This window comes from Podarcis filfolensis (assembly GCF_964270895.1).
Source record: "Podarcis filfolensis genome assembly, chromosome: 7".
NCBI classification, from domain to species: Eukaryota; Metazoa; Chordata; class Lepidosauria; order Squamata; family Lacertidae; genus Podarcis; species Podarcis filfolensis.
The window spans coordinates 12,071,024-12,094,481 of NC_139603.1; the positions used below are offsets into that span (position 1 = coordinate 12,071,024).

Genomic DNA, 23,458 nt, shown 5'->3' on the forward strand with positions numbered 1-23,458 from the left:
GGAAATGGCTTTCCTCATTTGAGAACATGCCAAGTAAAATGTTCATGTGCTGCTGCTGCTGTTCCGAGAAGGAAGCCACATTTACTTGGAAAAAATGTAGAACCTCCCATGATGTCACCTCCTTATGATGTCACTGGATCATAAGAGGCTAGTATGGGAGCAGGGAGGCTGTATGCTAGCAGTGTGACTGGTAGAGGTGGCCAGAAAAATATTAGCCAAAAACTGAGCTTGGGTTGGTAAAGGTAAGATGAAAGTGTAAAATGATAAATGTAAGTTGTCATTATTTTTTCCACGAGGCTGGCATAGCAAGCAAAAGAGGAGAAGGCAAGGCTCCAAACTAGTCGGGCAGATAAAGGTTAATAACTGGGTAGTGGTTACTGCTCACATGACCATAAAAGTGTTGGCTTCTGGACAGTGCTTGCCGCCTAGGAGCCTGTCACAGTATTTGGAATAAGGTGTGACCTGTTTATTCGTGGAATTAGCCAATCAAAATAGTACACTGTGAACTTCATTCAAGACAAGCAGGCACTTAGGATGTGTGTAAATATACCCTGTACCAGAGGGACTTAACAGGAGCCACAAAAGGAGACTCATAGACTGGATTTCTTCAAGCTCAAAGGAAGACTGACAAACTTTCCTTGAGCATTGGATTTACGCTTAAAAGAGACAAAAAGGAATGTCGGAAAGTGAAGACCTTGGACCGAGCGAAAGGTACTGTAGTTTTCTTTTCTGGAATTTTGTTGTTTGGCTTCCTTGATTCTTAGCATAGGAATACCCACTGATTTTTTGCCGTAGCTCTCCTATAAATAAATTCACACCTGTGGAAATGTGTATAAAGTTTCTTGCATGGCAGTAATAGTGCAAACAGCCATGTTTTTGAGCTTATGATAATAACAACATTTCATTCTGTAACTTCTAAAAAGTCACTGCCCATGCTTGCCCTCCCGTGAAGCTGCCAACAGAAGAGACTTGAAATGTCAGAGACACAAATAACTCCAGTGTAGTCTGTTATTGACAGATATGTAATGTATTACTACTAGAAAGGGCACAGTGTTCCTGTGAGAAATGCCTGTGGAATACTTCCTTCAGGTCAGAGCTTAAGTCTATATCAGGCCGTAACAAAAAAATTTAAGGCAGGGGTGGATGAGCTGTGTCCCTCCAGATGTTGTTGGCCTTCAGCTCCCCATTATCCCTGACCATTGGTCATGCTGGCTGGGACAGACAGAACTGTAATCCAGCAACATCTGGAAGGCCGCAGGTTAGCCTGCTGTAAGGGTGTAAAACAAAGGTGGGGAACCTGTCACCCTCCAAACACAACTCCCAGCAACCCCAGTCAGTATTTTTCAGTGGATGATGGGAGTTGTAGTCCAATAACTTTTGGAAGGGCAAATGTTTCCCACCCATGATATAAAACGTATTGTTGATTCTATCACATTTTCTTCTGAATCAGTATAATTCTCAAGAGCCCAATTTCTGTCCCCCTCACATAAACACCCATATATATTTACAGAAAATCTGAGACTAGAAAAGGTAATATATCTGAGTACCCATCCTATTAGATCAGTGAAATCAAAACCAAAAGAATAGAGCTAAATAAAACTGAAGAAGCAAAATGGATGATCAAACGTAGAACCCAGTACAATCATAGGACAAAAATATTGCTCTGAATAATTTTAAAAATACCTTTGAACCATTGATCCCCTAAACTGAAAAGAGAGACAGAATATATCCTTCATGGAAACTATGGGTGCTGTCAGAATTAATCTCATTCCAAAAAAATCATAATTCTTAATAGAAGATTCATTTGGAAACAGTCATGTCAATAAGCAAATGGCATACAGTGCAACTTTTTATTCTTTTCTTTTTTTAGAGAACTTGACATTTTAGATCTTAAAGCATTATTGTGAAGCAAATAGGTAAGACTAGAAATGGTTCTTTTGGAAGCTGTGATCAGAGACAATTATTTAAACATAGGAAAGCATATAAAGCAGGTTAGCATATGTTGATGGTGCCTGTGAAGCAGCATAATGCCTTATTCTTGAGATATTTTGCTCATTTAGACCTTTGGAAGGCACCCTGGGCTCAGATTGTATATGTGTGTGTGAAAAGAGGAATACTAATCTTATAAACACATAAAGTTTTGTGAGGCGTAGCAAATAAGCCGGACATTTTTATTTTTTGTCATTTTAACTGTGTTAATGTTTTGGACAGATAAACCCCTGGAAATTCTCTAGTTGTTCCTGTCACTTGTAATTCAAAATTCAGTCTTGGCAAACTTGTTCAATGTGAGGAAAAGAATAGGTATCAATCTGACTCGGTGAACAGATTACCAGGTAGTGTGGGTTTTTTATTGGCTTCTGTGGATAGTGTCACGTACCACAGAGGGTAGTGACTTACTGTATATGTGAGGCTATGGGGTGAGATTGTGCAGAGGTTTGGAGTTAAGTTTCAACATGGTGATGACGCACAGTTCTACCTCCTTGTTTCCACCATGACCCAGGTTTTTACCTACACAGGTTCAAACTGTGGTCAGTGGAGTCTGTCACTAGAATCATAGTAGTAGGAATGTCTCTAATACAGGCCATTTACAGCATTTGTATTCCCAAGGTTTAGTTAAAAAACAAAACAAAAAAACTTCTTTTGTTCCCCAGTCCTCGAATGTGATACAATCTTGGAATTGTAATTTGTTTTAAACTGCTTTTAACATTGTGTTTTAAATTCTTGTGATCCACCCAGGGACCTTAGGGTGAAGGGTGGGTAATTAATCAGAATAATAATATGTGGGTGAAGTGATTTATCTTTATAGTCTTTGGCTAAATTTGACTGGGCTGTATATAGGAACTTAAACATATCCAACGAAAACAGGTGTTGCTAACCCACAGCCCAGGGCCTGATACAACCCTCTCAGCAAATTGTTATGCTCTGCCAAGTCCTCATCAGTTTTGTCAGTGGCAAAAAAAATTAAAAGACATGACTCTAAGTTGTTGTTGTTTTTACAAATTTTTTTATTTGGTTTTTCAAATTTAAATTTTACAGAGATATATCAAACATATATCATAAAAACAAGATTCCTAGGAATCTCCTGGACTTCCATCCTCCCCTTTGTGGGTCCTATATTAATCATTTCCTCTCATATCTTTTATTATACTCCAAATCCTTTGCCTCTTCCATTATGTCCAGAATTCAACCTTAAACTACAAGTGATCTTCTAATCCTGCTAACGATTTTAACTGTTTACAATGATTTACAATAAATTTTCCCCATTCCTTATTAAAATTTTGGCCTTCCTGATTTCTGACTCTTCCGGTCTTTTTAGCCATTTCAGCAGAGTCCATTAACTTCTTCTGCCATTCTTCTCTGGTAGGGACTTTATCTTCTTTCCATCTCTGGGTTGGATTTAAACCCCTATACTCAGTCCACCTCCGTGCTACTCATTGGATCAGTCAATTGTTAATCATGGGGAGTGGGTAATAACCCCCCCCAACTCAGCTGATCTATGTGGATCAGTTACGAGGGAGTACTGTGTACTTACCATGTGTGACAGAGAGAGAGAGTGTAGGATAGCCATGCCATTTTTGGTCACACCCACTACTGGCATATGGCATTGAAGCTTGGCAAAGGATTAATGTGTCCCTTGAGTCCAACAAATGTTAACCATCCATGAATTATATGTACCATGTTTAATATATTTAATATGGTCCTGCTTGCTCTGCTTGCCAACCCCATCTTCCTGCCTCAATTCCCCCCTCCCCAATTATTTCCCTCTCCAGGATGGTGACATCTCCCATCTTCTCCCTGCCTCAGTTATCTCTCAGGACCACAACTTCTCCCTGCCTCCATTTACCTCCTCCAGAGTTTCCGTTTCCATCTCAGTGCCCCAGTTTCCCTCCCCAAGACAATAAAGTACTCTTCTTTTCTCAGCTTCTGAATCCACCAAATTGTCACAATATTTCCCCTTCCCCATAATTGCTCGCCTCATTGCAGCTTTTCGTCAGAAATGCAATGGTTCCCTTCTCTCTCTCTCTCTCTCTCTCTCTCTCTCTCTCTCTCTCTTGCTTTTTCACCTGCCGGAAAAGCCTCCCTTGTTGCCAGAGAGAAAGAGGAGATGGAGAGCCCATCTGACAGGTCATGGTGGTGCCTCCCCATTGTGTCTTCCTCTGGGGATTCTAGCTCTGAGAGTAAATAAAAAAGAGCACAAATATTATATAGGGACAAGTTTCAAAGTCCTTGCATTTAATAGTTTATGAGTCATTGTTGTCTTAATCAGCACATTGTCACAATGCTGTACATGGTATATTTCTGTGTGGATCAAACCATTCTTCATGCAGGTGTTTGTGTGTCTTACATAAGTCTCATTTTGCTTGCGAGGCAATAGAGCTAGAATTGACTCAGATGTTGGTTTTTCCAGTCGTCCACTACTTTGTATATTTATGTCCCTATAAAAGGCTTCTGTAGGAAAGTAATTACTGGTGGTAAAGGGAAGTTTTTAATGTTTGATGTTTTATTGTGTTTTTAATATTCTGTTGGGAGCTGCCCAGAATGGTGGGGAATAAATAATGGGTGGGGTATGAATAATAAAATTATTATCATTATCATTATCATTATCATTATCATTATTATTATTATTACATGGGGTTGCTAACATGAATCCTATAGTCACAAGGCCATTTTGGAGATCTTCTCCTGATACCCACAAATCTTCTGAGATCACCCACCCAAATTCTCACTGCTGCCTTTGTCATGAGGTGCTGAGGGTGATTACCTTGTAAAGCATGGGTAGGCAAACTAAGGCCCAGGGACCGGATCCGGCCCAGTCACCTTCTAAATTTGGCCCACGGACGGTCCTTGAATAAGCATGTTTCTACATGAGTAGAATGTGTGCTTTTATTTAAAATGCATCTCTGGGTTATTTGTGGAGCATAGGAATTCGTTCATTATTTTTTTCAAAATATAGTCTGGCCCTCCACAGGGTCTGAGGGACAGTGGGCCGGCCCCCTGCTGAAACAGTTTGCTGACCCCTGTTTTAAAGGGAGAAAGTACATGGAGCTGAAGTAGAAAATTGGAAGAGTGACACAAATCAATGTTCCGACCCTATTAGGTACATTGATTTCAAGTGGTCTGACAAACACACTGCAAACTTTTTCTGCTCCAAAGGTGTGCTCTGTTAATGTTTCTTTCCTACACCTATTTGCTGTGTAGGAAAATTATTGCACAAATTAAGCATCATTTTTCCTATACAAAATGGCTCCCATCGTTTCTTTTTTAAATTTGCAGTTACTGTGGTGCTGCTGCTGCTGCTGTGCTTGGCATTGGAATAGAGTGATGGTGGGGTATTTTCTCTTGGAATAAGTTTGTCATTCTTTCTTAGATAGGGATCTTTCTGCATTTACAATAGTATAGTTCCTGTTTGATCTGACATTTTTAAGAAATAATTTGTAGCTGATGGTCTACACCTTTAGTCACTTGTTGCTTTTGTTGGGTTGCCCTTTTCACACTTTTGGAGAGCTGAGCCTGAGCTGAGAAAAGTTTTTTGACTGTAGTCACACCCCTTTCATGTTCCAGCAGCCAGTAAATGCCTACATTATGAGCATGCACACAGAGATAGTTCTTCGTTGTTTTTTATTTATTTAATGCCCAGTATTCTAGAATTCTCATCTTATAAAAGTATAGGAAATTAGAAGAGGAACTGCATGTCTCCCTGAGGTATAGTGAACTTTGTTATTGTAATCAAATGTTGTTTTCAGCTAATGAATGCTATCATGGGCTGTACTTTGACTCAGTGCCATCCTCTCTCTCTGCCATATCTCTCCTCTGAACTGAGTTTCCAAACTGACAGCTAGTTGCCGCTTTACAGAACTTTGATAAAAGTCAGGATATTTTGAGATACAGTGAGCAGGTTTTTAGTAGCTTGTACTAGAATGGGGCGTAGAGGGACATGGGTGGCGCTGTGGGTTAAACCACAGAGCCTAGGGCTTACCGATCAGAAGGTCAGCGGCTCCCATTGCTTGGTCCCTGCTCCTGCCAACCTAGCAATTCGAAAGCACATAGACGTGCAAGTAGATAAATAGGTACCACTCCAGTGGGAAGGTAAATGGTGTTTCCGTGCGCTGCTCTGGTTCACCAGAAGTGGCTTAGTCATGCTGGCCACATGACCCGGAAGCTGTACGCCGGCTCCCTCAGCCAATAAAGCGAGATGAGCACCGCAACCCCAGAGTCGGTCACGACTGGACCTAATGGTCAGGGGTCCCTTTACCTTTACCTTTACTAGAATGGGGGGTGCAGGGGCACTGTGGTCTAAATCACTGAGCTCTTGAGATCTTTACCTTTTTACCTTGCTGGAATGCTAGCTGAATAATGATAACATTGCGTAGCAGCATGCCCCAAAATCTGAAAAACCTGCTAGTATACCACTATAAGCACAGAAATCCCTGAGGTTTTTAGTGATCTTTCTCCCTAACAGACTGTACTTCAGTGCTGTCATTGCAGATACCTAACCATGCACAGCATTCATTTTATTGTTAAGATGGGGGTTTTGTTAAACCCTCCCCACGTGCTCTGTTTGGGATTAAAAGTACCCACACTCTCACTTTATAGGCAAATGGATAAGAACGTGTTTAATAAGCACACAGGTCTGGTTCAATTTCTGGAACAAATTGATTGACAAATGTCAGACGTTACCTAGTTCTATCTCTCATTTCCATCTGAATCAGGAAAGGTGTCTGAGGTGCTAGATTTGGAGGCAGTGATGGGCTGGATATGGGACAAAAATTGAAGCAAAATCCTTAAAGACAGAGGTGTTATGTGTTCCACGTTCTCAAGTCCAGGAGGTGGGAAGACAGTTTGTTCTGGACGGATTAGCACTCTCCTGGAAGTGTAAGCTAAGATACTCCTGGATCCCACGTTGTCCCTTGAGGCTCAGGTGGCCTCAATAGTTGGAGTTCCTATTTCCAGCTATGGCTGGTTTGCTAGCTGCGGCAGGGATGATGTAACTAACATACTCCATGCTCTCTAATTTCCACAGTGGATTATTGCAATGCACTCTACATGGGGCTGCCCTTGAAGATGACTTGGAAGTTCCAACTGCCCCAAAATGCAGTGGCAAAATTACTGGCTGGAGTTGCCTTTAGAACACATATAGCCCCTGTTATAAAACTGCTGCATTGACTACCAGTTTACCTCTGGGCCCAGTTCAGGGTGTTCCCCTTCAAATATGGAGTAAGTTGGTTCCTTCCTGTTTTCAGTGACCCAGTATCTAGTTTATCTTTCTTTTGTCATTGCCTATTTACCAGTTAAATATTTCTCTTTCAGAGACTTTATAAGTCCACCTTCAATCTCCCTTCCAAGTGAACTATATGTTTTTATGTTTTCTCTTGAGGAAGCTGCATGGATAGCTTTCTAGTATGTATTTGTACTCTTCACTTATAGTTAAAATGGAAAGGATTCGATTAATAGGTCCCTCTAGCAGAAACCCAAGCAAAAGGCCTTCTCCTCCCCCCATATGCCCCCTCAAATTGGCTCTGGGGAGTCATGAAAACCCCCAAGAACAGCACACAGGGGAAGGAGAAAGGAGGTAGTTTCTTCAGCCAACCAACAGTGCTTGCCCTGATGAAGAGTTCTCCTTAACACTAAGTTGAGTTCCTTCCAGTATTTTTTTTTAATATGTAGCCAGTCTGATACAGTTGCAAAGGCAGATATGGAAGAGGGAAAGGATTTGCTATTTATTAGCTGAAGAAGTCTCCTTTCAAGGGATTGAAAAGGAGATGGTTGGTCCTGTGATGTTGGGGCCATCAGTTGACTTTGGTCATTGCTTTGAGGGAGGTATCTCTCAGGCTTTGGTTATTCAGAACATTTTTAATATACTTACTTTTTCATGAACTGTTTTGCAGTCAGTGATTGTTTACCTAAGCTTCGTTTCTACAAGAGTAGTAGAATCACCTTTCTGTATCCCTTCAAATCCCTCTTCAAAATGTAATGCTTCTACAAAGTCTGACTCAGCCTCCTAGTCCTATCCTAATTGGATTGCAAGCCTTTTGGGATAGGGACGAGCTGCTTACTTTGCGTATTGATGAACACATATTGATAAAGTGCTGTGCATACTGGTGGTGCAATCAATGGTGATAAGGTTTTAGAAATTTTGGTAGTTCTTTGCAGGGCTTTTTAAAGCCGGAGATCACAATCAGCTCTCAGATGGGTACCATTGCCATTCTAAGAGAAGGAGGGAGTAGCTCATGGTGAGCTCGTTTTATAGAAAAATAGCCTATTCTTTGTGGTTCTTTGTGATAACAGATATTCATTAAGCTTTTTGGAGTTCTACAAAAAATAATAAGAGTCTCGTTCTGCTTTAATAGTTTGCTTTTCTATCTTTTTCATAAAGATGCTAGAAAAGCAACTGACAAATTCTAGAGTTATGTGTTTATGTCATCATATGTGTTATGTTTATCCCTAACAGAATCTGTAGAAATAGGGGGGGGGTGCTTATTAACCTTCTGTGTCAAGCTGCCACTTGACTAAAAACTCCTACAAATTCAGCCCAAAAGATGCATCATAGATGCTTGCATTTCTGTATTCAGCGGGGGTTTAAAAAACAAGTCATGATCAAGAACAGCCTTTCCAATTTTAAAATAAAAATTGTTAGCAAATAAAGCCTTTGGGAATAAAGGAGCAGAGTGGGGGTGGGGAATCAGTTTGTCACTGTATGGAACAGATCAAAATGAGAAGCTGAATTGGGTGGTGAATATTCATCTCTGTTTTCAAGCGATTAGAGGTGTTGGGAATACCGGAAGCTGTGTAATTGCTAGCATTTTGTTTGTGCTTTTATAATCCCTTATTTGCCACGTCATAGTTACTTCATCCTAACTTGGAGCAAAACTAGAGCATCCATGCAGACACTAACCAACTCATGTGACTACAAAATTCCAGCACAGCTTTGGGTGGCGGCGGGGTGTGTGTGTGAGTTTAAATCAGTAATATGAGATGTTACTGACCTTTCTAAGAAAACCTCAGTGGTTTATTTTGCCTGGAGCAGATGTCTGGTTACAAACTGGCAGCATGAGACCATTAGTCATTTTCAGCGAACCTGATAGAACTGAATCTTCTGGCCCACGCTAGGAATGGACTGCAACACTTGTCACAACTGCTAGGTGACATCCTGAGTGTGTGTCCCTCTGTGTTTAAGCAGCTTTCACCAGAAGAAAGCCAAAACTTCAAGTCAAACATTCTTATTTCACTTCACTTGCTAAATATTTCTGTCTGTATGGGCATGCATAGCCTCCTAAGCTGGGCAGGATTTATCCTGGGACAGGCAAGTAAGAATGTGATGGAAATTTACTAAAGGCCTCTTCACAAGAAGGGGAAAGTGGGCTCAGGCAGCATGCTGTGAGGCAGCAGGAGGAGGTCCCTCACGAATAATAATAATAATAAATTTATTATTTATACCCTGCCTATCTGGCTGGGTTTCCCCAGCCAGTCTGGGCAGCTCCCAGCAGAATATTAAAAACATGATGAAACATCAAACATTAAAAACTTCCCTAAACAGGGCTGCCTTCAGATGTCTTCTAAAAGTCAGATCATTGTTTATTTCCTTGACATCTGATTGGAGGGCATTCCACAGGGCGGGTGCCACTACCGAGAAGGCCCTCTGCCTCGTTCCCTATAACCTCACTTCTCATGGTGAGCGAACTGCCAGAAGGCCCTCGCAGCTGGACCTCAGTATCTGGGCTGAATGATGGGGGTGGAGATGCTCCTGGGACAAGGTCATTTAGGGCTTTAAAAGTCCACATTGTGTACTGAGGCCTTCCTGGGATCCTGTTCCCACCTCACCCCATGTACCCTACAAAAAGCTGTTCCTGAAGGTTGCAGGGACCCTATGAAGAGTCATTTGCAGATGGAAGGAGAATTCAGCACCTATTTATGAGATTCAAGTGCCTGTTTAAGAAAAAAGAAACTTTTAGGTAAGGTCAGATCAGATCAGAAGAATCTTTATTTGCATCAACCGCTAGCCACAGCAATAAAATAAAATAAAAAATAAAATAAAATAATAATAATAATAATAATAATAATAATAACAATAATAATAATAAATAAAATTTTATTTATATCCCGCCCTCCCCAGCCGAAGCCGGGCTCAGAGCGGCTAACAACAGTAAAATAATACAATATTCTAAAATCATTTTATTATATGTACTGAAGAAAAAGGTAAAAACTTAGCTATGCAAAATACATTTTAGAGGTTTACATCAATAATCAAATAGATCTTATCCTAATTGCCCCTGCTAAAAAAATGCAGTTTTTGCTGTCACCTGATTAAAATTTTTGTGTCCTGTCCTGACTTCAGTTTTCAGTACATGTAAGCCTGGTAACAGAGTCTTTGCTTCTCCAATTTTGAGGGATAAAGCTAATGCTCTAGGAGGCTTAACATGCATAGGCACCAATTATGTGGCACAAATACCAGGTAGGCCCAGGGGTGGGGACAGGTTGGACAGGTGCGGCTCTACTGCCCAGATATGCATGCATTACTCAGCATCTGAATAAGCTTTAAATAACAAAATGTTGCACACAGTTTGTTTCTTTGTTTGCTTGCTTGCTTGCTTGCTTGCTGCAACAGCAGGAGGAGAAAGAGATCAGCTTAATAATATTTCATTTTAAAGTGGGTGATAATCCTTACCTATGTATCTCAAGGTCTGCAGGTGAGGCAGGAGAGGGGCACAGGGATTTGGTTTTCTTAGGGCTTTGATTTTTGATCTGGTGATAAACCAATTATTTTATAAATCCAAATTTTATACATCCAGTCAAATACATTTTATTGTTGTAAGCCACTTTCAAAAAAATTTAAAAAAATAAAAGCAACATAGAAATCACTTAACCCCCCCCCCCCCAAAATCCAGTGAATAATCAAAGCAAAACAAAACCAAGTAGATGTTTTATCATTTTGTTATGTTAAGAAATGAAACATTCCTAAAGCCATCAGTGCACTACCAGAATCGTTAAAAATTGGCATCAACCGTCAGGGAAACAGCTGAGCAAAGACGTATGTTTTAACAAGAGACAGACGCACCTCACTGTTAGTGCTTGCCAAATTGCAGAAATCACGGAAACGGGCGAGAAAGTGTGTGGGTATTTCCAAATGCCTTGTGCCTCCTTAAGGCGGTTTTCTACTGGATTGGGTTGGACAGGTTAGACTGCTTTTGCAATAAGGAATACTATTATTTGTTTAAAAAGAAAATAGGCAGGAAGAGATGCTTTGATACCTTGATATACCCAGTTGCAATTAAAGAGCTCAGTACCGTCCACACAGTTTTGGCCATATATTTTGTTCACCTGTTGCCTCTTGTTGCCACTGAGCTTTCAGGCCTTTCTGCAACATATATAAGAATAGAAGCTGTAAATCTGAGTGGCAAAGTTCTTGTCCTGCCCAGCGTTGACAGAAGTGGTTGAGGGATTAAAAAAAAAACCTTTGAGAGCAGGAAAAGCTCTTGTGCAGAAATGTCAAGTACAATTTAAGATGTGGCAGTTGCATTCGCTGTCTTTAAACAAGGCTGGTGTTTGAGTGCCATTTTACAAGCTAGGGGGTGGCAAATGTGTATTTGTTGCTGTCTGTATGTATATCAGGGAGCTGATTCCATTTCCTGGCATGCAGATGGAAACATGCATTTCTTCTGTATATATGCTACATTTTTGTGCGCAAATGTGTAGTTGCAGGTGGACCTATGAGAGTAGTCGGATCCAGCACTCGGGGCAGCAAGTTGATCTCCAGGAGGGGCCTAACCATCATATTATGGCTATAACTGAGGATTAGTTTTGCTGAGTAACAAAAAGGTGAAATTATTTGAGAGCAAAGTCCCTGTTTGTTTTATTTGTTGGTGAGTTTTTAATGTTTGTTTTAATTTTTCAGCTGGGAAGTCATTGATTCCAAGTCTGAATACAGGATCAGGCTGAACCAGTGCATGGAAGAAGCAATGATGAGTTTCTTTGTCTTTCTCCAAGAAATGTCTCACTTCAAAGAACAGAACCCAGGCAAGGTAAAACGAGGCTTGCAATTTATCTTGTTCCAATGAATAAACTTCCTGGTACTTTGTGTCAATAATCAATGTATAAACAAGGATGTTAACAGCAGAACCATATATATGTGTACTTAGTGGTCCCATTGATCTTGAGGGAAGGCAATGCTAACATACTCAACAGCATAAAGCATAAAGCTATGTATATGGGTGTCTATTGTGATGAAGCACTATTTAGCCCAAGAAAAAAGTTCCAGGATCCCTTTAGATAGTGGAAAAGATGCTGTAGTATAACTTTGGATTGTAGTCAACAGCACACTGTCTCACTGTTCTGTCCAGCATCCTTTTCCAACATTGCAAGTGCTTTTCCTGGTGTTGCACCGCTTGAATTATGCAAGACAACCACTTAAGATCGCAAAATATGTTGGACCAGGTCTCATTATGAGCTGCCAATCAGTTTTGGGATTAATGAAATCTTACAGGTATGAATGTGTACAATAAATTGAATTACTCTCCCCACTCCTCTTTTAGCCATTGTTGTGGATGCCAGCAGTAGTGAGCTGACTTCTGCACGATGACTAGGAGAATATCCGTTAGTAAAAAGGGTTGCCTGTATGCGGAAACACCTCTTGCTTAAATTACCAGCTTTGGAATAAATTGGGCTAAAACTAGCAGCAGGTTAAAACAGCTCCTCACTTCCCAGAAAGCACGCACACACTCCAGTTGTGTGTTGTGCATGTGCACATCTCTCACACCACCATGGGGTATCTGAAGAAACAGAGGGCAGTGTTCAGACTGGCCACCCAAAGTCGTATTACTTCCTGTTGCCCTCCCCACAACTTTGTATTTCCTTTGGAGTTGAAGTGGGGGCTCAGCCACCAGAATGATTGGGTGGGGATGCAACTGAGCTGCAGAAGAAGCTTTTCTCTGAGCTCCTCACTCACACAATGTATCTGTTGTGGTGTAAAAGAAAGTGAGTAACAAAGACACAAAAGATAATCCCCTATGGCTAACAAGCATTTTCATCACTCTTCTGATTTGTTTACTAAAATGATGGTGATGGAAGGTAGCTGTACACTTTTTGCTGTTGGTAAGAACATGTTAAAAGCCATGTTTTAGTTTAGATACTGAATGTGACAGTGATATCGCTAATCATTACTTGATGCTTTCTCTTAAACAGTTTTGCCTCCTGGTCTGCAGTGTGTGCACATTCTTCACAATCTTAGGAAGTTACATTCCTGGAGTTGTACTCTCTTACCTTCTATGTAAGTTTCTTCCAATTCTTAAGAGATGCAATAGTTACTTTACTTTCTCGGGGGGGGGGGGTGGCAGATTCCCATAGCAACAGGCAAACCACATTCTGCACAGAATTCACCATTGCAATTAAGATGCTTGAAAAGAAGACAAAATCGCATTTTTCCTGGCAGCAAAATAATTGTGGCTTAAATGTTAGGAAAATGTGATATTGACAAAGCTGAAGTTCTTAAGGGCCAAAATCTGGATTCCCTGAATAAATCAAGCAGTAAATCAATATTTATTTCCTTAAAGAGATCATGCTGCAGTATCATAAACTTTTACATTAGGTGTAAGTTGCATTGAACTAATTGAGACTTCGCCACTATGCTACACTAACTCCCCACACAATATATTCTTAGATGCTGTGGATTCCACTAAACACACACAGAGTGCTTTATTTAGCAATAGATATTTCTAACTTGCATGTTCCTTGGAAACAGACCATTTTATATGCTTCAAGAAGGATTTGTAAAGAGTATTCAAAAAATGGCATAGCTCAAAAGTTTACTTTTCTGCAAACCTGTTGTAAAAAATTGTAGAACTTACTTATTTATATTTCCTACTTCTGTTGCAGTACTATGTGCCTTCTTGTGTCCACTCTTCAAATGCAATGAATTTGGGCAGAAAGTATATAGCAACATTAAGCCACTTTTGCTGAAACTGGACTTTGGCGTTTGGGACTATATCAACCAAAAATTGAGAGAGAGAGCTGGTAAGCAGGCAGCTTTGAATAGATTTTTCTCCCTGTAAATGTCAGCTTTCTTGAGGAAAGAAGAAGGGATGTGTTATTTTTGTGGTTGCCAGTTTATCCACAAATACAAGCAAATACCAAAGAATCTTAGGCTTCCCATGAATGATAAGAGTAAAGTTTCAAAACCAAACAATGTTGTGTATCTTGGGAAAGTGAATATTTTTACTATGTATGCATTGTAAAGCAGTGTGCATGTAAAACTTTGTGTAGAAATATATAATAAATAAATGCTATATAAATAAATTTTACATATGTAGAATTTATGCACATAAATCTCTTGATTTCTTTGTTAGCTACAACCACAAAACCTAGGAATGTTTGACAAACAAAGTAGGTAACGGAAAGCTAATTGTCTGTAATCTTTTCCAGAAATTATAAGAACAAAGTTGGCAGATGACAACAGTGAACTAGATGTATCAGCCTTGTGTCCTAAGGTAGGTTGGTTCTATATTGAGTTCTCTAGACTACAAATAAGCATATTGACTGTTGTGTTTTCATTGTCCAGAAAGAGAAACATTTCTCAAGCGTTGTCCACTCCTTTCTACTTGTTTGCTGCAAATTCCAGGTGTGCTGGAATTTTAAGAAGTTTCTACAGCCTGAGCCTGTTTATTCAGAGGCATGTCAGACTCTGATCAGTAGAACTTACCGTATTTTTCGCTCTATAAGACGCACCAGACCACAAGGCGCACCTAGTTTTTGGAGGAGGAAAACAAGAAAAAAAAATATTCTGAATCTCAGAAGCCAGAACAGCAAGAGGGATCGCTGCGCAGTGAAAGCAGCAATCCCTCTTGCTGTTCTGGCTTCTGGGATAGCTGCGCAGCCTGCATTCACTCCATAAGACGCATACACATTTCCCCTTACTTTTTAGGAGTGAAAAAGTGAGTCTTATAAAGCAAAAAAATACGGTACTCAGGAGTGAGGGCTCACAGGACTGCAGCCTAGAGTAATGTAGGAGGCATTCTTTCTCTGAACCTGCTTTTTGGCATGAGAGGTTTGTCTTGTGAACGCAACAGGTACCACCACAATCAATTTCAGTCCGTGGAAATGAAAGTCACAACTCATCAAGCAATTAGAAACAGGGCTCTGATTTGTACAGCTGCCTTTGTATTATGGACCCTTTGCAACACAAAAAGATTTCATCACAATACAAACTTATGTGTCTACTTCTTCAGCACCTGGAGGATGCAGATATTGGCATTAACAGTCCTGTGCCGATTTTCAAAGTGTATATGTGACGGGGGATCAGGATCCCACAAGCCCATTCCACCTCTCCCTACAGCACACAGCCCTCACTTGTTTATGCATTCCATCTAATGTGTATATATAAAGATAGGGGAGGAAAGTTTGCCGCAGTGTGCATTACTTTACACTTGCATTGAACAGTATTGCCATTTCTGTGTCCATTCAATCAGTATGGAGACAGCCTTCTGGAGCATCTCACAATCCCTTGTATTGTGCATTTAACAGTGTATTGTTAAAATACATTACTATACAATGAAGCAACAATGAAATACTGTTGCTGCATAGTTGCAGTTTTTTTCTCCTTGTATCTTGTAGTTAGAACTTTACATTCCACAAGTATATAAAGCAAGAGTTTCTTGAGATGCTATCTAAGTTATACCTAGAGTAGACTCATAGAAATCAGTGGACATAACTAACTTGAATCCAGCTATTTCAATTAAATCAGTGGATTCAAGTGAGTTAACTTGATTGAATTCACATGGTGTAAGTTTTAAATGTGTAGGTATTCAGTTTAGCCTAGAATTTAAGAGTGCCATGCTTGACAGTTTTCTTTTTTTCAAAATACAGGTTAGCCCTACAGTCGTGGCCAGAGAGATGTCTGTATCAGATACTGATATATCGGAAGTATCTTGGACTGACAATGGGACTTTCAATCTTTCTGAGGGCAACACTCCACAAACAGACACATCTGATGGTATGTGCATCTTGCTTCCAAATTTGTGGGGGGGGGGGGGTTGCATATGAAAGCACTTTTATTTAATTCTGTCCCTCTCAAGTCTATTTTTAGTTTACCTGGTAATCTACATTTAATGATTTATGCACAAAAAGGTATCTTAAGTAGATACTTTTGTGTTAAAACTATAATGGTAGAAAACTAGACACCACCATCCCCAACTCACAGATGACATTTTCCTATTCTAACTAAAATATTTGTTCACTAACATTTGCTTTGCAAATGTTGGTAATTGTATCATCAGTGATCACTTCTCAGTGTGTTGTATGAATGAATAAGGCATGCACATGAATGTAAATGGTCTGAGGGTATCAGATGATTTGAGTCACTGAAGAAGCTAAGGGCAGACCTGGTTAGTAACCTAGATGGCGCAAACCAATCAGATAGGTAGGGTATAAAAAAAAATTATTATGTTTATGATTATGATAAAAAGAAACTGAATGCAATCAAATGAACTTATAACAGATCAGCTGCATGCTTTATTAAACCAGTGACCTTCAGCCTTTCCAAATCTTGGGTAACATTCAACAAATTTTACTCAGAGTAAACCTAGTGGCCCTAACTTAGTCCTGTTCATTAAATACGTTTGCTCTGAGTAAAATTTAGTTGATTACCATTCTTAAAATTTACCCTTTATCTATAACTTTAATATTTACCTCTCTAGATTTGTTCTCTCGGTCTTCTTTCTTCCTTTTCTTTTTGTCTGTTTTGGGGAGGAACTGTTGATGTACCCAGTAGGCATCATGTCTTACACCTTTAATCATTTTGGCCTTTTATGGAGTCCTTCCAAGTTGATTTACATGCCGACATTTGTTTTTGTTTTTGAGTATTCCTGGAAGTGGGCATGACATTTATTTATTCAAGAGATATTTGTGTTGTATCATATCACAGAAGCAAGCTGTTGATAATGGCTTCTCCTGTCGATTGTTCAATAGATTTTGATCGCCACGAGGAAGCTTTCGCAAAAGATCTCGCAGAATTTCCATCCGTGGAAAACGGTGCAGGAACAAATGACGACGACGATTCAAGCATTGGCATCCCTGTCCGTCAAGAGAGAAAAAAGGACCATCTCTCTACCACATCAGCTTGCCGTACCAGGCTGGATAAGGAGGGGCACTCTGCAGCAGGCCTTTCCTTGCCATTGATCAGCGACCCGGCTTTCAGCTTAGTAAGAGCAGTTGCCGGAGATGTTGTTACGTCGGTGGTGTCCGCAGCTGTCAGAGACCAGTTGCAGTCTGTGCAAGGCGACCCAAACTTAAGCGAAGAGACAGACACAGAGGAAGGCGACGATTTTGAACTGCTTGACCAGTCAGAGCTTGAGCAGATAGAAAGCGAACTGGGGCTTACCAAAGGCCAAGAGGCAGAACCACAAGAAAAGAAGTCTTTAGGCTTCCTCTCAAACCTGCTTGGGGGCCATTAACTGGAGCTGCTTAATAGTATAGAGAAAATAAAATATAGACCATGTGAAATGCAAAAGAAAAAAAAAAGGAAAATGATGAGCTGTAAGCTTTATCTATTATTTTAGATGTGCTGTTATGTCCTCCATGCAAAGTGTACTAACTTGTTGCAGATCAGTTGATGCTGGTAGTTTTGTTTCTGATAGTGATCCCATAGAAATGAAAAACGTATCTCATTATTTTGTATCAAATGAATTTAAGAGGCAAGGTTTTAAAGAAATAGATATAGATATATATATATAAATTGCCAAATGTAGCTCCCTTGTGGCTGTAACCAAATCCTTTTCACCTCCAGCCTGTTTACTCTTACTTTTCAAGCGTTTAGGAGCAATGCTTCAGGGAGAGAAGATATCAACAGGAATCAAGAAGCCATCATGTCCTAGTTACCTCCTATGTAGCAGAATATCTAAACCTCCAAGAGTAAACAAATGTCTGATAGGCTCAGAGACTCTGAACCCTTTTGCAAATATCTCTGATTTATGACTCCAGACATCATCATTGTAACTGATTGCCATCATTTGTGTTACCTATATGAATTCCTGGAGATTCTTTTCACACAGGACAGTGTGATGCATTTATACTTCCATTCTTGTAGGCCATTAGCCTAACAGAATGGCATAATTTCATGCTTCATGTACTCTTTTACTAGCTTCATAGCAAAAGGAAAGAACAATACATTTGAGGCAGTATATAAGCCATCTACGTGTAGTATATGTATATGCAGTGTGGGGTTGAATTTGGGTTTGGGGCAAGGAAACCAGGGAGATATTCAAAAACTGAATAGACAGTCTCCAGTTCATCAATTCTATGCTCTTAGGACCTAAGTATTACATTGCATCTAAAATGAAAGAAATTGACTGCTATATTCAGTTCCTCAAGAACTACTGCTTGCAAAAGAAATGTAGACTATTCTATTCCTAGCATATAAGTAGAGGCTGTTGCCATGAAACACTCCTAATTTTAACAACTTGCATATTGTGTGGCTGACTCTGGATCATCTTAAAATGTAACTTGTCTTCTCAGCTTTGTGGTTTACCTTTAAAGTTGACAGTAGCAGGCAGTGCCTTATCAAGGTAAACCAAAGTTTTAAAAAAAGAAATACTGCTAGTTCTAATAGTATGTTATAAAAAGCCAGCAGATTGAGGGACCATATCGGCTGTTTTGATTAATCTCAAACTGTTACAGATTTTTACTGGCATTCTAACGGACAGACATGGTTATGTTGTGAGCCTCTAAAAAGTACAGCCCCAGTTTATAGGGTGGTGCTCTTTTCCGACCATAGCATCCATTTTCAATAGGCAATGTGCGTAGTATCACTGCCCAAAATGTTAACTTGGGAAGGATATGTTAGGAGCTCAGTTTCCTTCTCTTCCTACGCAAGGTGTTTAAGGAGACCCCAGACAGACAAGACCAAACTACCCTAATGTCACCTCTCATTCCAAAGCAGCTTGGTCAACTATCTCCATGCTTGGCTTGATGATGATTTCACCTCCCATCAGATGGGGGCATGGTGAAATGGTTATGCAAAATGCAGGGATTTGGAAGGTACTACAGACTCAAATGGATACTTGCTTAGTACTGATTCTGCTAATGCCTGTGGTTTTATATATCACGGACACAAGCAGAATTGTGTGTCTGCCAAGTTTTCTGTTGGTTAAGTGGGTGCCTTCATTCTTCAGCCTAGAGTCACGTGGATGAAAGTGAATTTAGGCCATGCAAAAGATGGGAGACATAAACATTAATAATATTTACTCCCAAGTCCCACTGACTTTCAAGCAGGTTTGCTCCTTAGTGGGTTTAGGATTGCAACAAAGCAATTGCCTAATGCAAGATTCTGACAGTTGTTTCCTATCAAAGATGCCCCACAAATAGTGTACTCACTATCTCAGGTTTTTATGTAGCTCTGGCTTTGATACCATTGGGCAGTGCTCTTATTTTATTTTATTTTATTAAGAAGTTGTCTATGAACAAATAAAGGAATAGAGGAAAGCACTTCCACCCAAGAGAATGCTGTACCCATAAATAGAGATATGCTCAGCAGAAGCTCACAGTGACCTCTTCCCCTTGGGTTCCTTTTTCATGGTGGAAGTGCAGTTAATCAAACTTTATCCATTCTATAGATACGCCCCTTCAATCCTAAACACATTTACTTGGGAAAAAGCCCTACTGAATTCAGTGAGATTTACTTCTGAGTAAGCATGCACCAGATTGCGCAGTTAAATAGTTGAGGCTGCTTAGGGAGAGAGCAGGGAGGGGTTTGAAGAAGACTTGTAAGAAGACTGGCAGAGCATCTTCCTGACTCATACCAGCTGTGTTGTAAAATGTAACTGTGTGCACTTTATTGTTGTTTTTAGAAGAAATGTTTCAGGGATTTCCAAATATCCAATACTGTGGTGGTACTCTTAAAAGGACTGAAGTTCCAACGTTCATCATTAAAAGCAGCTGGTGGACCTGCTTGAGACTTCCTGTAAACCAGTTTTTCTGGTATCGAGACAAAAAAGTACGATCGTAATATTATAAAATAAAGCCCCAGTCCTGAAAACATTTGTTTGTGTAGCTGCACTGATTTCTTACTTCTTCCACCTTCAGCATCTTACACAGAAAAGAGATGTTGTGATTAACTACCTAGGGGTCTTTGCATTCTCTTTTGAAAATTCTGAACAGAGGCTGGAAGATTTGTTCTCCCCTGCCGCCTTTGAACTGCAGACTCTTGTTTAACAAAGCCCAAACTAAATTACAAACTCACATTTCAAAAACAAGTTTACAATGTGGCAAAAGCTGCAGTTTGAGGCCCCCTGCAGCATGGAAAATGTCTTGTATGCTGCTGCTTGGATTTTGGCTGCCTTTGTTGACATAGGAATTGATTCCCACTTAGTAATGTAATAACTTCTCTAAGGTCATCCTTGATGGTGAGAAAAAATATTTCAAATTCTTAGGAGCCAGCACCCAACTTTTAAGTATCAGTTCATCAAAGGCATGAGTAAACATTTGATTTCTAGAGGTCTATCATGGATATGGGCTAACACAGATTTCCAATCCTGCTAGTGTAGTCCTCATATTCGCTTTCTGTACTCCAAAACAATACAAATGGTATCAGAAGAAGCCTTACATTTCCTTAAATGTGCTCCAGGACATTCTAAGTAAAAACCATCACTATGCTTTACAAATTGCAGAATGATCCATAAAACACTGATGGGATCCCTAACCCACGGGGTCACAATTTCATGAAAAATCTGACGTTATCCAATTCATTCAAAAATGGTGCCAAACTCTAGCAAATTCTCCCTTGCAAGGCTCGGCGGTGCAAACAGAATATTTTACCATGTACCAAAAAAATCAGCCCTCAGTGACTTAAAATGCGAAAAAATATTTTTTCAAAAAAATCCCAAACCCATTGAGGTCACAATTTAACCAAAAATCTTATGTTGTCCAATTCATTAAAAAATTGTGCCAAACTGTAGCAAATTCTCCCCTGCAAGGTTTGGCAGGACAAACAGAATATTTTATCATAGACAAAAAAAATCATCCCTCAGTTTCTTAACCCACATTTTTTGCAAGAAAATCCCTAACCCAAAAGGTCGGAATTTCACCAAAAATCTGATGTTATCCAATTCACTCAAAAATGGTTATAAACGGTTGCAAATTCTCCCCTGAAAGGTTTGGCAGTAGAAACAGAAGAGCTTTTATCATAGGCCAAGAAGTCAGCCCTCAACTACTTAACCTGCGGAAAACATTTTTCTGAAAAAATCCCTAACCTTGCAGGGTCAGAATTTCAGCAAAAATCTGACGTTATCCAATTCACTCAAAAATGGTGCCAAATGGTTGCAAATTCTCCCCTGACAGGTTTGGCGGTGGAAACAGAAGAGTTTTTATCATAGGCCAAGAAATCAGCCCTCGACTACTTAACCAGAGGAAAAACATTTTTCTGAAAAAATCCCTAATTTCAGCAAAAATCTGACGTTATCCAATTCACTCAAAAATGGTGCCTAACTGTTGCAAATTCCCCCCTGAAAGGTTTGGCAGTGGAAACAGAAGACTTTTTATCATAGGCCAAGAAATCAGCTCTCGACTACTTAACCTGCGGAAAAACATTTTTTAAAAAATCTGACGTGTTCCACAAACATCCTAGTTATTTACAAATGCAGACACAACTGTATTACCATATAAGAAATTGTTCGTGGTTCCTTTTGTTTAAAGAAGGGAAGTTGGATCTAATACAGTCGTACCTCTGGTTATGGACTTAATTCGTTCCGGAGGTCTGTTCTTAACCTGAAACTGTTCTTAACCTGAGGTACCACTTTAGCCAATGGGGCCTCCTGCTGCCACCATGCAATTTCTGTTCTCATCCTGAAGTAAAGTTCTTAACCCGAGGTACTACTTCTGGGTTATTGGAGTCTTTAATCCGAAGTGTTTGTAACCCGAGGTACCACTGTACAATGAATTGTTGGTACCTCTGGCCTGCAAGGATTTCCCTTACACTTTTTGTTCTGTTCTGCATTTAGCAATAAACAAAAAGCTACCACTTACACTGGTACTTCATCAGGCCTCATTTCCTGTTACCCTTGAGAGAGAAGAAATTATTTTCCCATTTGTCTGCTCCTGGTAAGCACATAATTATGAGGACCTCTGTATGATCTTCACTACGGTAACTTCTCTCTTGCAAACTGATATTATATTACAATTTCCAGTTCAGACCCAGGGGTGTTTTCAGTATTTAAAATTTCAATGTGAGAACTACCCCTTAGACCCTCAAAGCAGAATGGATAAAACACTGAACTACTAAAAATACTTCGGATGTTGTGAAACTGCCTTTTGAAGATGCATACTTGAATGTTAATTCCATTGAAATCAGTGGGAGTTGCTTTGAAATGGGCTTAAATTCTTTAGCTTTGTAGGGTCTGCATTAAGATAAAAGCACAGATTGGGATTGGTTTCCCACAAGTGAAAAGGCTAAAGATGGTGGTTGGATGCCTCCTTGTAACTTTTAAACCTATTTTTATGCCTCCTGCACAAAGCTTTTTGCACTTCTCCTTCAGTAAAAGGGGAAGGGGGTGTACAGCATCTAATAATACCTGGCCAAATATCCTCTGAAGTTATAATTGAACTGATTTGAGGTTAGTGTTTGACTACTACAGAAGTCCCTGCAAGTTGGTTGTTTTGTGCATACATGTGATGATGGACAATGCTCTCCAGTTAATGTAAAGTGATAGCTGTGGTGGTATGTCAACCACATTTAAAGCTTAAGTTTGTGTGTGCAGCTATTTACATCAGCATATTTGGTAATAGCCCTTTTGCATCACACTAGTTTATAACCTCTGATAATACTAGTGTTGAGTCATGTCAACACATTAGACAAAATTTAGCATCTGCAACTAACAAAATCCCCTCTATCCTCTCCCATGCTTTCCACCATCTAATTCCATTGGATTTATGGGCTATAAATTTAATTATTTAAAAAATATTTTTTTATTAAATTTTCTGTTTTACAATTTAGATTATTCATTTAAACAACCTTAAAATGTCAGTGACTTCTCTTCTACTCTTTCCATGGTTCATTTTGCATAACATAAATCCCTGCATATTTTAACTAAACCATTCAGTATTCCATTATTACATCCATCAAAACTTACACTGTTGAATTTATCTTAATGCTAAGAGGAGAGTCAGGACACTGAGATCCAGCACCTAGGGCCTTCTGGCGGTTCCCTCATTGCGAGAAGTGAGGTTACAGGGAACCAGGCAGAGGCCCTTCTCGGTAGTGGTGCCTGCCCTGTGGAACACCCTCCCTTCAGATGTGAAGGAAATAAGCAGCTATCCTATCTTTAAAAGACATCTGAAGGCAGCCCTGTTTAGGGATGTTTTTAATATTTAATGCTGTATTTTTTTTAACACTTGATTGGGAGCCGCCCAGAGTGGCTGGGGAAACGCAGCCAGTTGTCCGGGGTATAAATAAATCATCATCATCATCATCATCATCCCTGGC

General features: G+C 39.8%; 1 protein-coding gene and 2 long non-coding RNA genes across 4 annotated transcripts in view; 2 read left to right on the forward strand and 1 right to left on the reverse strand.

The window, feature by feature from the left end:
* The window catches only part of RETREG1 (reticulophagy regulator 1), a 42,993-nt gene extending 22,974 nt beyond the window's left edge, over positions 1 to 20,019 (forward strand). For both annotated transcript variants that reach the window (XM_083624724.1, XM_083624723.1), the window contains exons 4-9: positions 11,891 to 12,017; positions 13,177 to 13,261; positions 13,867 to 14,004; positions 14,413 to 14,477; positions 15,853 to 15,979; positions 16,954 to 20,019. In XM_083624724.1, coding sequence (XP_083480850.1) covers positions 11,891 to 12,017; positions 13,177 to 13,261; positions 13,867 to 14,004; positions 14,413 to 14,477; positions 15,853 to 15,979; positions 16,954 to 17,438 — 1,027 coding nt within the window. In that variant the 3' untranslated portion in view covers positions 17,439 to 20,019. The remainder of the gene's footprint in view (positions 1 to 11,890; positions 12,018 to 13,176; positions 13,262 to 13,866; positions 14,005 to 14,412; positions 14,478 to 15,852; positions 15,980 to 16,953) is intronic.
* LOC310767618 lies at positions 331 to 10,052 on the forward strand. The gene is made up of 3 exons (XR_014550968.1): positions 331 to 711; positions 1,871 to 5,925; positions 6,269 to 10,052. It is a non-coding gene; the product is annotated as an uncharacterized lncRNA (long non-coding RNA).
* On the reverse strand, positions 10,558 to 15,854 carry LOC310767615. The gene is made up of 2 exons (XR_014550965.1): positions 14,948 to 15,854; positions 10,558 to 14,684 (listed from the first exon to the last, which is right to left on the reverse strand). It is a non-coding gene; the product is annotated as an uncharacterized lncRNA (long non-coding RNA).
* Positions 20,020 to 23,458: the final 3,439 nt, after the last annotated feature.